The sequence below is a fragment of the Pipistrellus kuhlii genome, unplaced genomic scaffold (genome assembly GCF_014108245.1).
Source record: "Pipistrellus kuhlii isolate mPipKuh1 unplaced genomic scaffold, mPipKuh1.p scaffold_m20_p_14, whole genome shotgun sequence".
In the NCBI taxonomy this organism is placed as follows: domain Eukaryota; kingdom Metazoa; phylum Chordata; class Mammalia; order Chiroptera; family Vespertilionidae; genus Pipistrellus; species Pipistrellus kuhlii.
In genome coordinates, this window is record NW_023425449.1 from 8,786,912 (window position 1) to 8,802,510 (window position 15,599).

General features: G+C 34.2%; 1 protein-coding gene across 6 annotated transcripts in view; it reads right to left on the reverse strand.

Annotated features, from left to right (window-relative positions):
• Window positions 1-15,599, reverse strand: part of RIMS2 (regulating synaptic membrane exocytosis 2) — a 213,156-nt gene that overhangs the window by 114,314 nt on the left and 83,243 nt on the right. For 4 of the 6 annotated variants that reach the window (XM_036436631.2, XM_036436630.2, XM_045581338.1 and 1 more), the window contains 3 exons: window positions 13,013-13,192; window positions 11,993-12,102; window positions 11,115-11,147 (listed from right to left, as the gene is read on the reverse strand). In XM_036436631.2, coding sequence (XP_036292524.1) covers window positions 11,115-11,147; window positions 11,993-12,102; window positions 13,013-13,192 — 323 coding nt within the window. The remainder of the gene's footprint in view (window positions 1-11,114; window positions 11,148-11,992; window positions 12,103-13,012; window positions 13,193-15,599) is intronic. The other 2 variants (XM_036436629.2, XM_036436632.2) reach the window with 1 other exon arrangement.

Consider the following 15,599-nt stretch of genomic DNA (forward strand, 5'->3'; position numbering starts at 1 on the left):
TTGAAAGTTGCTTTCGTTACATTAAACAAAATAGTAAAACTATCACTGATTATGTAACACCCTAAGGACAGTGTGGTCCATGAAAGGACTATCGTGGTAATTTTAAAACTAAAACGTCTTCTTAATGTTAGATAATAAAGATCTAATAATTAAAACTTAAGCCCAAAGTGCTAGCTCGTGACAGTGTGTATTTACTACGAGAGGATAAAAAGTAAAAATCAGAGATATATGATGCAATTTAATTGGTATGATTACCTTGAAAAAATAGATATCAAACGCCTCACATGCAAACCATGAATCCATTCAAGTACAAAAATGAATTTATTCTAGGGGTTACTTTTTTTTTTTTTACTAATATTTTTATTATTTTACAAATGCATGTAGTAAATACTCAGTTGTGAATTTAATTTGTAGATGGAAAGCTTGAAGATTGATTTAATACATAATAGATAATTGAAAGAACAATTTTACTCATTATGACTTAACTTTGACGTGAGCTTTTTAAGTAAAATTTTAAAAACCCACATTTCTACAAAATAACTATATACTTTGGCTAGTCTTCATTACACCATGTAGCCAACACTATGATTTAAATAGTACAAATTCCTATATTAGCAAGATTATATTTATATAGCACTTTGTTTCTATGTGTTTTCGCACACAGCATCAAATTTGATCCCATAAAACAGAAAGGACTTTCTGTCAGGTGGTTTCTACCGACAGAAGACAGAGCCAATTAATAAGGATAAGAGCTGAATAGCCATCCTAGTTTACTTACAACTTCGCTGGCATTACCTCATTTGATTCTCAAAGTAGCATATGAAAATGAAAGAAATGTGCTAAGATGGCCTCTTTCAGATTAACTCACCTGGAAAAAGGGCCTAGAGTCAGGCAGTTGGTAGATTGTTGGCAGTTCTTGTACCAAAGTTCTAAACCTGTGATTTCTCTAGCACCATATCACTTTCCTATTGCTATTTTCAACAACAAGCACAAGATGGCTTTGGAATGGTCATTTGGGAAGTCGACAATGAAATGGCTTGAACAATGGCTAACCTTTGCAGGAAGAAGTGAGGAAGGGGGTCCTTTCCCAAGTCAATTAGTCTATTCAGGTTTTAGAAGTACAGAAGAAATAAAGTGAGCAGAAGAGGAGAAGAAAGGTAAAATGAGCATCTACAAATCCTCCCACCCTAAATGGTATGCAATTCCTCGAATGCCTACAGACGCAACATCCATTACTAAGAACTGCCAAAATTATTACTTTGGGTTCCTTTGTAAACTAGTTTTCTCCCTTTTTCATCCTTCCTCTTTTCCTTTCATTCTTATTTATTAGGTTATCTATATTTGCAATAATGTAGGCAACTGTACATGAAGGCTGAAAGGGACAAAATATTTCCCTTTCGTTTCATTATGCATCTTTAGGCACATGATGTTTTAATAGACAACTTGGTAGGGTTTAGTCCATCATCCCAACAGAGCTCACTCACTAACAGCAAATTAGGAGGTTGTATCTGTTAAGTTTCTAAAACCAACCAACCAAACAACAATAACAACATAAACCATAGGCTGGAAACAAAACTATTTGAGACTTTTGACATCATTAGTCCAAAAACATTCAGTTGTGTTCAAGTCCTGGTGGGGTATTTTACTTACAGAGGAAGAAACTGAGGTCCACAGAATAAAGGCCTTCGCAGTAGAACTGAGCTCCTGACCCAAGTAGTGACTTCAATGTCATTCTCTAGATACTACGAAACTGGAAAAGTCCTAATAATGTAAACAGTTCTCTGACTGAGAGAAAATTATTCTAAATAGTTTCACATTGATTTTCATACACATGTTGAAACATGTACAATTAACTGTATTAGAACAGTATGCAATGTCTTATATTGCCATTGAGTTCAATTCACTTCCCCCTTGGAGTTATTTCTCATGCAAGTTACTTGATCAAGAGTACTAATTTCCTAGAAACTACTAGAAAACATGTATTGAATAACCGGTTCAGGGTGATGACCATAATCAGTTTAATCTGACTGTAAATCTAAAGTTTTCAAATTTATAGCAAGACATCACTAAGACATAATAGTAATGATAGCTAACACTTATTATGTGACGACTATTGTTCTAAGCAATTTAAATATACAAAAAAAAATTTTTAAGTAAACTTATAGCCCAAATACACAGCAAGCAATGTTTTTTCAAGTAAACTTGGGGCTAGATCAAGGCAGAGTCTACCATTACCATCCCACCAAGGTGCCCAGTGTCCTATCACATTTTTTTTTTTTTAGCATCCCTCCCCCCATATCTAATTTTCTCCACTCACAGGCTCTAACTTGCTTCCTCCCATGAAGAGGTGAAAGTGATAATAGCTCTCTGGTTAGTCCCCTCAGAAATATTTACATTTCAGTATTCTGGAAAGCTTAAAGCTTTACATTATTAAAATAATTGAGCCAGGAGAGACTAGCAGAATATAAAGTAATATAACAAGTAGTGGGATAAATATTTTGGGCTGAAAATCTACCCAGTTTCTTCTGGAAACTTACCTGTGTTTTTTATGAAGTTGGCTCTGAATTGATATCACAATCTTAAGATATTTTATGCAAGTGGGACATGCTGTATGTTTTACCAGCTATTTTCATTATATTATTACTCCCCCAAAGCAGGGAATATATCTTATTCATCATTGCATCCTCGATTGCAACCTAGTACAATAGACTGAAATCAGCAGATAATGGTTGAATTGAACTAAACCGTTGGCTAACATGTAAAAATAAATGGTTGGAACCCATGCAAGGGGGATGCCATTTATTTGGAAAGACGTGGTGCATACATGCATGAGATTGGGTGTCAGGGCTAGAGATCTGCTTACTATGTGAGTAAGAGGAAGGTAGCCTCTAGAATTCAGCTTTTTATCAGGAAAGGAAAGCCGCTTTATAAGGCTCCTTCCAAAGTTAAAAGTCTTGACTCTGAATGTAGGGGTTAGACAACAGAACACTGAGACCTGGTAAACTACAGGCAGGTGACTCAGGGCTAGAGGGCTCTACATAGTAAACTGACAGATCTCAACTCAGAAGACAGAGACTGAACACAGTTTCCTTCATGTATTCTGTTCCCCTGACCTCTCCCCTCAACTCTAAATTTTTATTTTTCTCCCTTTTACAGACAAACCTGCACTGGCTCCATTCCTCTCCATTTAAAAAAAATAAAATGTTATGCATTTATTGGTTTTAGAGAGAGAGGGAGAGAAACACTGATTTTCTTGTTCCACTTATTCGTGCATTTATTGGTTGATTCTTGGATGTGTCCTGACTGGGGATCCGGGATGGAACTGAGAGGATGGTGTTAAGTCCACCATCGAGGCAACGCTCTGACCACTGAGCTACCGGCCCGGGCCTCTCCACTTCTTTCACATCCCTCTCATCGCTCTTACCTCCTCTGACTCCACCACTACTAATCACTCTCCTGCTTCAAGGACTTCCTTTACTTGGCTTCGCTTCTCTCTCTCTCTCTCTCTCTCTCTCTCTCTCTCTCTCTCTCTCTCTCTCCATTTTAAATCAAAAGAGAGGATGGTGTTAAGTCCACCTCTCAACCCAATGCTTGGACATGATTATACCTGCAATTTACAGTTACTTTTTACTCAGAATATACAGAAGAAGCAGGAATATAGTAACATCCCTTTATCTTCTGGAATCTTATGAACTTTGCTACGAGGTTTAAAATAAACAGTAAATTTATCTCTTCCAAAAAGAAAACAGCTAGAGGATATATTCGATACCTTAGTTATAGGTAGATAATAAAAAGATTAAACTAAATAAAAATGAAAGCATATATAAATATACTGAGTTCCATCTCTCAAATTTTCATTCACTACCTCCTTTCTAGGTCCAATTATGTAACAAGTAGGATTGGTCTACAATTCAGGCGTCTTCAAACTACGGCCCGCGGGCCACATGCGGCCCGCAGAGGAGTCTGATCCGGCCTGCCAGGTTTTTTGGGCAGTGAGCGCAGCCGAGGTGTTACAGTAGGAATTAGTAGTTCATATAGTCCGGCCCTTCAGCTCTCTGAGGGACCGTGATCTGGCCCCCACTTTAAAAAGTTTGAGGACCCCTGGTACATTAACAATAGAGATGTTTGGCAGTGGAGAGAATTTTTATATAAATCATAAAAAATAAATTAATAATGATTGCATGACTGAGGTCCCAATAATCATTGTCAGTAGACCCTTTACTTGCAAGGTCAAAGAAAACAATAAGACAGCAGAACAGTCTAGAGGTGAAAGATTTAATAGCATTCAGGGACAACTAGATGTTAAAAAAAAAAAAAAAGCAAAGCCCTGCTGAGAGAGAGTACCTCATTAGTTAAATTCATTAACTTAGTGTCTTCAATTTTTTTTTTCCTTGTTAATCTTCACCTGAGGATATTTTTCCATTGATTTTTAGAGGGAGTGGAAGGGAAGGAGAGAGACACAGAGAGAGAGACATTGATGTAAGAGATACATTGATTGGCTGCCTTCCTCGTGGCAGGCTGCGGATCAAACCTGCAACTGAGGTATGTGCTCTGGATCAGCATCAAACCCAGGACCCTTCAGTCTGCAGGCCGATGCTCTATCCACTGAGCCAAATGAGCCAGGGCAATGACTTCATTTGAAGCAGAGAATAGACTGATACATTTGAATGCACTTAAAATATAAAATGGCATTAAATGTTCTTAAAGTTTGTTATGCCTTAATAATTGAACACTTAAGAATACATATTTACTCTTTCAGATCACTGGCATATATTTAAGTACATCTGAACATATCCTTTCATATAAAGTAAAAATCATAGAGGTTAAGAAATAGATAAAAATGACAAATATGTAAATATACATTGAGAGCTCATTTAAATTTTTTTGTTTTAAAGAGAATATTCATATTTTATAATGCGTGATTTGATTTTACTTTTGTTATATTATTCTTGCCTTTTTATAATATCCTAGTAGTTTTAAGAATTTTATACATGAAGAGGTGTTAATGAATAATTAACATTCCACAATAAGAAAAATGATTTTTTTTAGTGCTAATTAGATCTCACATGTAACATTAAAGACATTTTTTATAAAAGATGAAAATGGGGAAGAAAAATATATATTCAAGGACATTTCAACTATATTACTGAAGGATAAATCTATTCATTTTTGGTTTGGCCAAATGACAACAGTCAACTGTTATAATGCAGAGAATTTTAGATGTTGATTTTTTTATGTAAATACTTTAAATGCTAACATTCTTAATGTGTGTAGTTGTATTTTATTATCAATCACTACAAAACATACACAGTCCTACTGTTTTTGAGAAAACTTGATTGGAGTAGTTACAAAATTAAGTCAACACTAGTTATTGGAAAACTAAATTTAAGTATTAAAATGAATCATCTTTTCTACTCACCTATACAATATATTAATTCATGTGTACAGAATTGTGGAATATCTACAAATGTTATAAATATTTGTTACACTTGCCTTTTTTCCCATCATTAGCTGGACTTGATGTTTCTCCCTCATTGTCTTTATAATATTGAAAATGAACAAGAGTGATTAATATTAATGTTATTAATGACCCATATAAAAATCAAGCACACCACAAAAGATGACATCACATAAAGTTCACTTTCTTTTCTACTTTAAAATTCTGCTTTTGAAATATTTTTTAATTAGTTTAATTTTAAAACAATTTCTGAATTTAAAAAAATCTAAGTGGTTTTTCTAAATACATAAAACATTATTATTACTATTTTCCGTAGAATCTTACTCCTTAACATTACCATCAAAGCAAAACTTCTGATTTTAATGCCATATATTTCAAAGAATTGAATTTTACTATAATTCAATAATGAATAAGTATTTTAAGACAAATTTCATATTCAGAAATATATTGTAAAATAGCAGACATTAAATATTGGATAACTTAAATTGGCACTAATACTTGTATTTATGCCTTTTTAATTTAGAAGAGCATATTCATGCACATTACAAGTCAAAACTGAATGTTTAATATATAGAAAGGCACAATTAACTTCTTATTACACTTGCCTTTTTCCCCATTATTAGGTGGGCTTGGTGTTTCTCCCTCATTGTCTTTATAACATTGAAAACAGACAATAGTGGTTAATTATTAATGTCATCAACAACCCAAATAAAAGTCAAGCACACCACCGAAGATGACATCACACACTAGGAAGCAAATCCATGCACTAAACAGGACACCTCACTGGTGAACACAAGAGTAATGTCCTTCCCACCCCATAAGAAAAGTAATAAAAAAACAAATAAGATGAGGAATAATGAGTCATTTTATAAAGTGAGGAAGATTATAGCTATGGTTTTATGTTAATTTAAGAATTGGTGTAATTCACTAACTCAATTTTGGAAAGAAAGTTTTGGCAATAAACTAGTTCAACAATGGGCTTCTTGATCTTAGTGAAGTTAAAACAAGTAAAAGTGATATGAACTACTGCTGAAGTCCCCAAACTAACAATATCCTTAAAAAAAAAAAAAAAAAAAAAGAAAGAAAGAAAGAAAAAGACTTTACTGTGGTAACTAAGTGATGAGCAGTGTGAAAGCCTTTCACTATTCCATGCCGAAACCGGTTTGGCTCAGTGGATAAGCTTCGGCCTGCGGACTGAAAGGTCCCAGGTTCGATTCCGGTCAACCTTGGTTGCAGGCATATCCCCGGTAGAGGGTGTGCAAAAGGCAGCTGATCGATGACTCTCTCTCATCAATGTTTCTAACTCTCTATCCCTTTCTCTTCCTCTCTGTAAAAAATCAATAATACATATATTTTTTAAAAAGCCTTTCACTATTACTATGAACTAATATATGATAGATAGGAATGAGCAATACGAAACATGAACTGCACAGCTAAACTAAAATAAAGTTCATTCTTAAAGTATTCATAAAAACGTTATTCCTATAGCATTTCAGGAAAACGAAAGAGGTGTGACCTTCTAGCAGCCACTATAGCAGAAATTCGTCACAGAGATAGTGCACATTTCCATCACCATGCATCTAAACTTGCCTTTGCTCTCATTATCAGAGGTGCCCTGCTGATTATTCTCATCTGTACAACATTAAAAATAGTGACCATTCATTAGCAACGGCAGCTTACGAAGTCTTCTGTCTTACACTACACACACCATTCGAAAACGTAGCCATGAAAAAACGTGGCATGCACAACTTACATGATGACACTGCTTTCACAGTGTTAAAGGACAGAATGAAAGAAACATAAAAATACACTCTACTATTCATGCATAACAAATGGTGATGAGTTAAAAATGATTAAAAAAAAACTAGATCTAAAGATATTCTGCATTGTTCAAAGAAATTAGAAAAAAATATTTTTAAACAACAGTGTAGGCAAGATTAGGATTCAATTCAAATCAAAGTAGTAATTACTGGATAAAAGAAATATATAAAATACTGATTATATGATATTTTAAGTTTTATCATTTCCAAAAATTTCTGACAAAGTGGCAAAAATTATGATATGTAAGTATAATAGAGACTTAAAAAAACAAAATGAAGTTGTCTTCATAACCATGGAGAAGGAGGACTCTCATGGGAGAAAATTATAATGTTCAACAAATATTAAAATAATATTGAGCTGAGACAAAGAAAAGGTTGAACTACAGTTAATTTTGCTTATTCTAGGGGAGAAATTTTATGGATGAAAGGATGTGTAGTCTCTAAAAGCTTTAATAATTAAAATTTGGAGTTTATATTCTACTCTACATTCACTTGTACGTTGCCTTCACAAAATCAAAATTCTTCAAAGAGGAGGCAAAGACTTCAATGTACCTTTACTCAGCATAACTCAAGGTAAAATGTAGGTACTCAATTGACATTTTTAAATAAACAGATGAACTGAATGTAAAGCTGAGTAAAAGATAAATGCAAACCATGGTCAGAAGCTCTGCTTATAATTTTAGTTTGATTCAACATTAGGATAATGTTTAAATGGATGAATTAAATATTCGGTTAAATTACCTAGATAGCTTATATACTATCTCTCCATTTAAAATCAGGTAATTTATTTGAAATCAGTGCTGGGAAACACTCTGTTCTTCCTTGAACATTGATGAATTTACAATTGCAAAGTCAGACTTCTAAAACAGCCAGCTGTTTCGATTAGACACACAGACAGACCTGCCTCGACCTCGTCACCCTGCTTCTCTGCCCCCTGCTCTTCCACTGGCCCCGTTTCTTCGTTAACTTCTGCTTTGGTAAAAGTTTAAAAAAAAAAAAAAAGACCAGAAATGTATATTTGTTACTCTTACGTAGAACAAAAACAAAACATTTCAAAATATTCATAATGTATTAGTGATTATTAAAAAGACTAAGGTTATTTTAAACAAATTTCTGACATGTTAGGTAAGCAAATAAGTATACCAGTAATAAACCATCAGTCCCCTTTTATAATCACTTTGATTTGTAAAAGAGAAATTGTGGCCCCTTAGAATATTAGAAATGGTGATTACTGTGTAACAACAATTTGTCTACTGTCTTGAAGCATTCTTATAAAAATAAAATTATATAACTTTTCTTCTAGAGAAAAAAAATATGAGATTATAAACTTTTATTTTTACAAAATGCCACTATATCAAAGTTAGGGCAAAATAAAAATGTTAGTAATGTCTCACAGTTGTTTATTACACTGTACTTTCATTATAGTGTTCCTATTTTTTCTGGTTCTCAGACAAAGGGGTGATTAATGCTATATCACCATCAAGAAAAACATATATATGGTTTTAAATTAATTTCATTAATAGACTTAAATATAACAACAAAAATAAAAAGGAATTAAATTAAGACTTGTGAATTCTGTAGATGCTGAACAGGATTAGAAAATAAAAATGTCATTATTTTTATTCTAAAAGAATGCAATTAAATGATAACTTCTTACAACTTTTTAGAGAAAATCCAAACATAATCTGATTTAGACTATCAATTTATACTCTATTTTCCATTATGTTCCTTTTATTTCTGGTAGGAGTTGAATACTTCTAAAGAGATCTATATCTCTTTTAAAGCTAAAGAAAATCACACAATCACATATCTACTGGTCTTTATATCAACATTTATAAAAACATTGTTAAAACCATTCATATGTTTAAGCAAAACAAACCAAACAAAAACCCTTTTATTTCAAACCGGAAAGAATAAGGGAGGTTTTGGCTCTCCTCTCTTATTTATAAAAATGAAAAAGCCACAAATCAGGGACATTAAAGAAAAACTATGGTTTTAAAAACATTTACAGGGCAGAAAACAGATAGTAAATAGAATGTTTGTTGAGATACCCATTAAAAATGTCCTCTGCCCTGACCAGGTAGCTCAGTTGGTTAGAGCATCATTCCAGTGCAGCAAGGTTGTGGGTTCCATCCCCAGCAAGGGCACAAACCAGAATCAACCAGTGAACCCATAGTAAGTGGAACAGCAAAGCCCTCTTTCCTGTTTGTTTCCTTTCCTTTCCTTTCCTTTCCTTTCCTTTCCTTTCCTTTCCTTCCTTCCTTCCTTCCTTCCTTCCTTCCTTCCTTCCTTCCTTCCTTCCTTCCTTCCTTCCTTCCTTCCTTCCTTCCTTTCTTCCTCCCCCCTTCCCTCCTTTCTTCCTTTCTTCCTTTCCTTTCCTTTCCTTTCCTTCTTCTCTCTCTAAAATCAATCAATAAATTAAAAAAAAATTTTTTTTTTAACTTCCTCATCCCTGATTTGCCATATTAGCTCCATGTCAGTTTTCGGGTATACTGTATTTATTATTTAAAAGAATGTAGCCATTCATATTCTAATATTTGATTACTATAAAATATATTAAAATTAAATTTACCAAAACAAAAAAAAATGTCACATAAACTATATTTCTGGCTTCATATGTCATCAAATAGCATCGAGATTCTATCTTGGGATGACAAAAATTCTATACATATTATAGAACTTCCCTTACAAAAAGTACTTTTAAAACAATATACCCCATTCTTAAGAAGCAGAGAAAATGCTGAAATCTTTTATCAGGCTGCATAACAGAACATTAGTCACAAAAGCATTGAGTTGTTAAAAATTATGGCACAAAGCAAACACAAATAACCACAAAATGAAAGTTGATATGTCATCCAACTACAACTTACAAGACCAAGTTGTATAGGGCAAAGAAAGTATTGCTGCCCACATGCAATGCAGTTGAGAATTTGTACAAATAGGTTATGGACTATGAATCTGAATAAAAATATGGAGAGAATAACAAGAATATTGCAGTGGTGCATTATACGCTATTTGAAGTAGTTGTTCAGAAAGTCGTTCAGTTTTTATATAAATAGTTCATGCATTCTTTCAACAATTATTGATTGAGGGACTACCATGTGCCAGGCATTATTCTATGTGCTGGAGATGATTCAGTAAATGAAACCATTCATTATTTAAAGTTACAAAGTCATTTTCAGAATTGTATAATTAGCAGAGAAATGTTTTCTTGTCCTCGTTAAATGCATGATACGTCATATATCATGACTCAGTATGTTCTCCTGAGTCATAATGTACAGTGACAATAAACCTGCAGATAGTGAACTCTGCTATACTGTAAGCAGTCTCGCCACAACATGAGAAATGGTGGAAGAAATGCAAACCACAATCACTACCTAATTCAACAAAGTCCTCATCTAGAAAGCCAAATTTAGACATCAAAGCTCACCATTAATACAAAATGTGAAATGCAGGATGGTAACTACGACTAGACTAGGTGTACACCCTCCAGGACATAAACACAGACTGCAATTGATACCTCTGGCGAAAGTCTTGCACAAAACAGAATTCTGCTTAAAAGGCAAATTGAATTTTGTACAAAGAGGAAATTCTATTTTGCCATTTAAGAGAAGTTAAACTCTTTGCAGTCTTACTTGACTGGATCAAAAAATTTAACTCCTGTTCATCATTTCTACGTAAAACGTCAATATCTTTACAGAACTCACGTAACCAAATAATTTTATATAAAAGTCTATACCACGGGAGGACATCAATTGCAGTTGGGTTTATTTTTTGCTTACAAAGCCCCCCAAAAAGGCTGTCAGCACAAAACAAACCCTCCTTTATGTACAGACCTTCACAAGGGTCTATCTCCTTGACTCCATTGTCTAGGAAAAACAAAATAAAATAAAAAAAACAAAACAAAGAAGGGAACCAAAGCACAGGGGTTAAAAACAACAGAAATTTCCAAAGGTACAGAATGTATCATCAATTAAAGAAAATTAAATGGTGACTTAAATATTTGTGTGTGTTTTTTTCTTTTTGTACAGTGTATCCAGTTACCATATAAAGGGGACCACTTAAAAAATAACAATAAAAATTATTATGTTCTGTCTTCCCATGCTTTTAGAGGTCCTTTAACCAAGAATTTATAGATTATTATTATTTTTTTTGGGGGGGGAGGGGGGTATGTTTATCTGTGTGAGAGCAAATAATGCTTCTTAGGCAAAAATTTGCAAGTATTAAAAAATACGTATTAAAAATATCAGTACAACATGCATCTTTCTCTGCATATTCATGATTACCTTTTTCTGGCACTCCAGTTTTGAGAAGGATCACCATTGCTGTGCATCAGCTAACCAGTCCTTCGCAGTATGTGAAAATTGATTTGGCTAGTTACTAATAAACTTTATGTAACTGTCAACAATTACATAAAACTTAGTTGCAGCAAAGATCTATCATCCAACTGCTTGTTAAACAAGAGCATTCCATTTACTTAAAACGCATTCACTCAAATTTGCAAAATGTGCAAGAGCAATAGTAGTAGGTTATTTGATCTGCAAATATTACACATTTTAAATGGAAAATATATAATAGTCAACTAGCAAATGCAGCTGAGGCATTCCGTTCACAAAAGAAGAAAACGAAGGAAGGTAGAACAAAAAAAAGCATCTTGCTTCACCTTAGCCTCCATGTGCATTTCCAGAATGACACAATGAGAACGAAAACTTACTTCTCTCCAGTGTCCCCTTTGGTGGAAGCTGTGGCAGCTGCCGGCCCCTTCGACCCGCCACCGGAGTGCTGGATGGGCTGGTCTGGACAGACCCCGTCCGAGGATGGGACCTACGAGATACACATTAATATTCACTTTCAATATAACGGGTCAATTACTCTTAGTACATTTGCTTCACATGATAGCTGGATAAATGCAACTTTAAAAGAGGTTTTAGCTGCTGATTAAAAGGTTAGGAAAGTAAGACACGATGTGGATATCTGAATGATTATCTCAACAGCCAAAGATTTAAACTTTTGTGTAATATGCGTACGTACACGGATACATGCACAGAGAACCCTACAGTAAAAGCCTTGGCGTTATTAAATGCTACCCATACGAAAGTAAGAGGAGAATTCTGCAGCTCAAAAAGAAAAAGAAGAAGAAGAAGAAAAAAAAAGATAATGGCTTTCATTTCTTTCTACCATATTTCAAACTCTTCGCTCTAACCTCTCTCCCCTGGTCCAAAGAGCTTTCGACTCAGGCTTATCACAGATAACACTTCATTAGAAAACATCTGATGAAACTACAAATAAAATCCTGAACAACTCAACATTCAGCTAAGGAAGGTAGTGGTTAATACGTGATAGTAGCGTTGATAGAAAGAAACTAAAAAAATCTACTTTTGTCACTATGAAGACTATCCCCAACAGCGATGTCCAATGAAGACAAACAAGTTCTCACTGTGCAGGAGAACATGGTAGTCATGAGGTGTGTCAGGTGGGGGCTTACCCAGGACCACTGGTAGATGAGAAATCACAAAACAAATGCAGTCAGGACAGTTCAACAGTTTACAATGGTTTGCCACACACTATTATATCCGCCGAATATAAGTAGTGTGCTTACACTGAGAAGGTTAGTACTGACTGTTATTAGTGATCAGCCAGGGATGACAGGAGAGACCAGTTAGCCGCTGGGGAAGATAACATGGTGTGCTGGTGGGGGCAAAAGGGGAGTTAGTCTCATGGATTTATCTTTCACCTCGATAAGGCAGGTGAAGGAGGGGCAGATCTTCCGGTCATTAATGAAGGCATCGACCTCATGAGGTTTGTGTCGGGACGCTCAGTGGATCTGGAGCGGGCGGGGGTCTGCTCGGGGACGGGCCGCTGTTCTGTTGATCTGGATCTGTGATAGAGCTGTCTATCTGCTGCTTCGCAATCCCTGCAACGTTAGTCAGAAAGCAGCTCAGTTGATCTGCAGTGCCTTCCTGCTATTTGGTTATGATGCATCAAACTGATTTTTGAAAACAGTAATTGTTTAAAATCACTGCGTAAGAAAAAAAAAATGTAAGAGAAAAAGTCTCTTCCCCAACGTAGTCTGAACAAATGCTCACTAAATTCTTAAGATTTCCGAAGGAACCCAAAATCTGCCTTAAATAGCAATTCCCGGTGAAGATAACAGGAGTTGGTCGGTTATATTCCCAAGACAAACAAAACTGCCTGCTTTGCGAAGTGGATTCCCTTTGGGATATTTGAAATAGGTGAAGTATTCTACTTTAAAAGAATTCAGTCAATGTTTCTAACATGTTCAAAAGAGTGTGTAAAAACCATGTAAGCGCTTGTCTCAATAAACCCCGAAGGCTGTTGGTTACACCAAATAAGATATGAAAAGACGTTCAACACAATCATAGTATACTGATACACCTGAACATTCAGAGAGAAGAGTCCAGATATTCTGGGAAAACAGAGCTACTTTGCAGTCAGTAGCCATAGTGAGCCATGGTCTGCAGGAAAAACCACCGTAGAGAAAGCTGGTGAATCAGCCAACCTATTTCAGTGCAGTTCAGTGATGCCAACCAATACGATTCAGAATGGGTATGAATTGATTGAAATAATAATGATTCTGAAACCATGTGATCTCTTTGACCACAAATAAATCAACATCAAATCCTGATACTTGTTGAGAAGAATCTACCATTGTTGATTTCTTTTTTAGCCCTGGAGTCTATCATAATGCTTTTATATCTAACATGTGGCCAATGAATGTTTTCTAATACAAACCCCGTCATCAGTGAGACAACCCTAAAAATACTAGCTTTGACTCTAGAACTCTAAATTAATCTAAAATATACTGCAAATCAAACTATCACCTCCCCATCTATAATAGTTGTAACTACAGAAATGGAAATACTTATATATTTTCAATGGTAAAGCAAGAATTAGTTCCTCTCATGACTAATGTGTCAAGGATTTCCACTTTACCAATAAATTCTCAGTCTTATTTTTTGTAAAGAAACACAATTTAAAATTAAAGAAAGAACACAATTTCCCATATGTAATTAATTATATGGCATACAATTTTAGATCAATAGATTAAGTGACATTTTAGGAATTGAATACTGGGTTTATTTTACAATTTTCTTATCATTATCTGACACTTTCATTCAAGGTTAATATATAAGTCAAATAGTTTTTAAATATTTTGAAGTCCATGTACCATAATATGATTTATTTCCTAAGATAATTTTGGTATTTTTATATATATACATATATCGATATAATATTCAATTACTTGTCAAAAAAGGGAAAAAGGAAACTTGGCAGTTTAAAAACTCATAATTCTATTTTTATTCTTAAAAATAACTATTTTAGAAGAAACACTTCTCTTAGAAATTAAAATGCTCAATAATTTGTTAATTATTGGTATACATATCTATGAATATATTTATCACAATAGATAACTAAAATCAAAGGGATATACATTCTTAGATTCCTTAAAAACCTATTTTTAGACAGTATCAATATTTATATTATTTTCACATTTCCTAAGTTAAGAATTGGGTTATCTCATTATAAAATATATAGTAACAAAACTCTGTGGAATACCTATGACTACCCAAACAGAAATTCAGGCTATTTAATTTATTTATACAAAATTTGATTTATTCTGATTCAATCAAGCAATTTTTCCCAAGTGAAAAGTTAAGAGACACACACCTTCACTTCTTTGACAATACATTTTTAATAACTGGAATATATCACTGTGAGTAAAATCCAGGGAATCATTTCAATTGTGTTGCTATGCTCCTTGTCCTTTAAATGGTACTGCTATTTATAGGGTCACTCCTTAGGAAATATCCCTTAAAAAATATATATATATATCTTTAGTAAAAAAGTTGTTGGAAGACTATAATCAGTTTTTAAATTTTACTTACATTGCCTCATTTCATAAATAATATAAATGATATGATTTCCATGTGTGAAATGGAAAAATCTGCTAAAAAGTAAAACATGAAAAGAACCACAGGTGAAGGCAGAAATTCCTGAGATGCGCCCCACAGTAAAGTGGGATGGAAAGCTGCCACATTTTAAATTTTGATTCCACGACAGAAGGTCAAGGTAACTTCTGCTCCCACGAAAGGTCTTACTAGACAAGAACTGAGTAACTGCTGAGAGCAGCCAAGCCGAAGTCTCAGGAAATACTCAGTCTCATTGCAGGTCTATAGGGGATTGAAATATAAAGCCTGACAACCTACACTTGGTCAATTTTCATTTTAAGATAATAACATAAAGAATGAATCCTGAATACAGGGTAGCAACTGGAATTTGGGAAATAACGGAAAAACCAT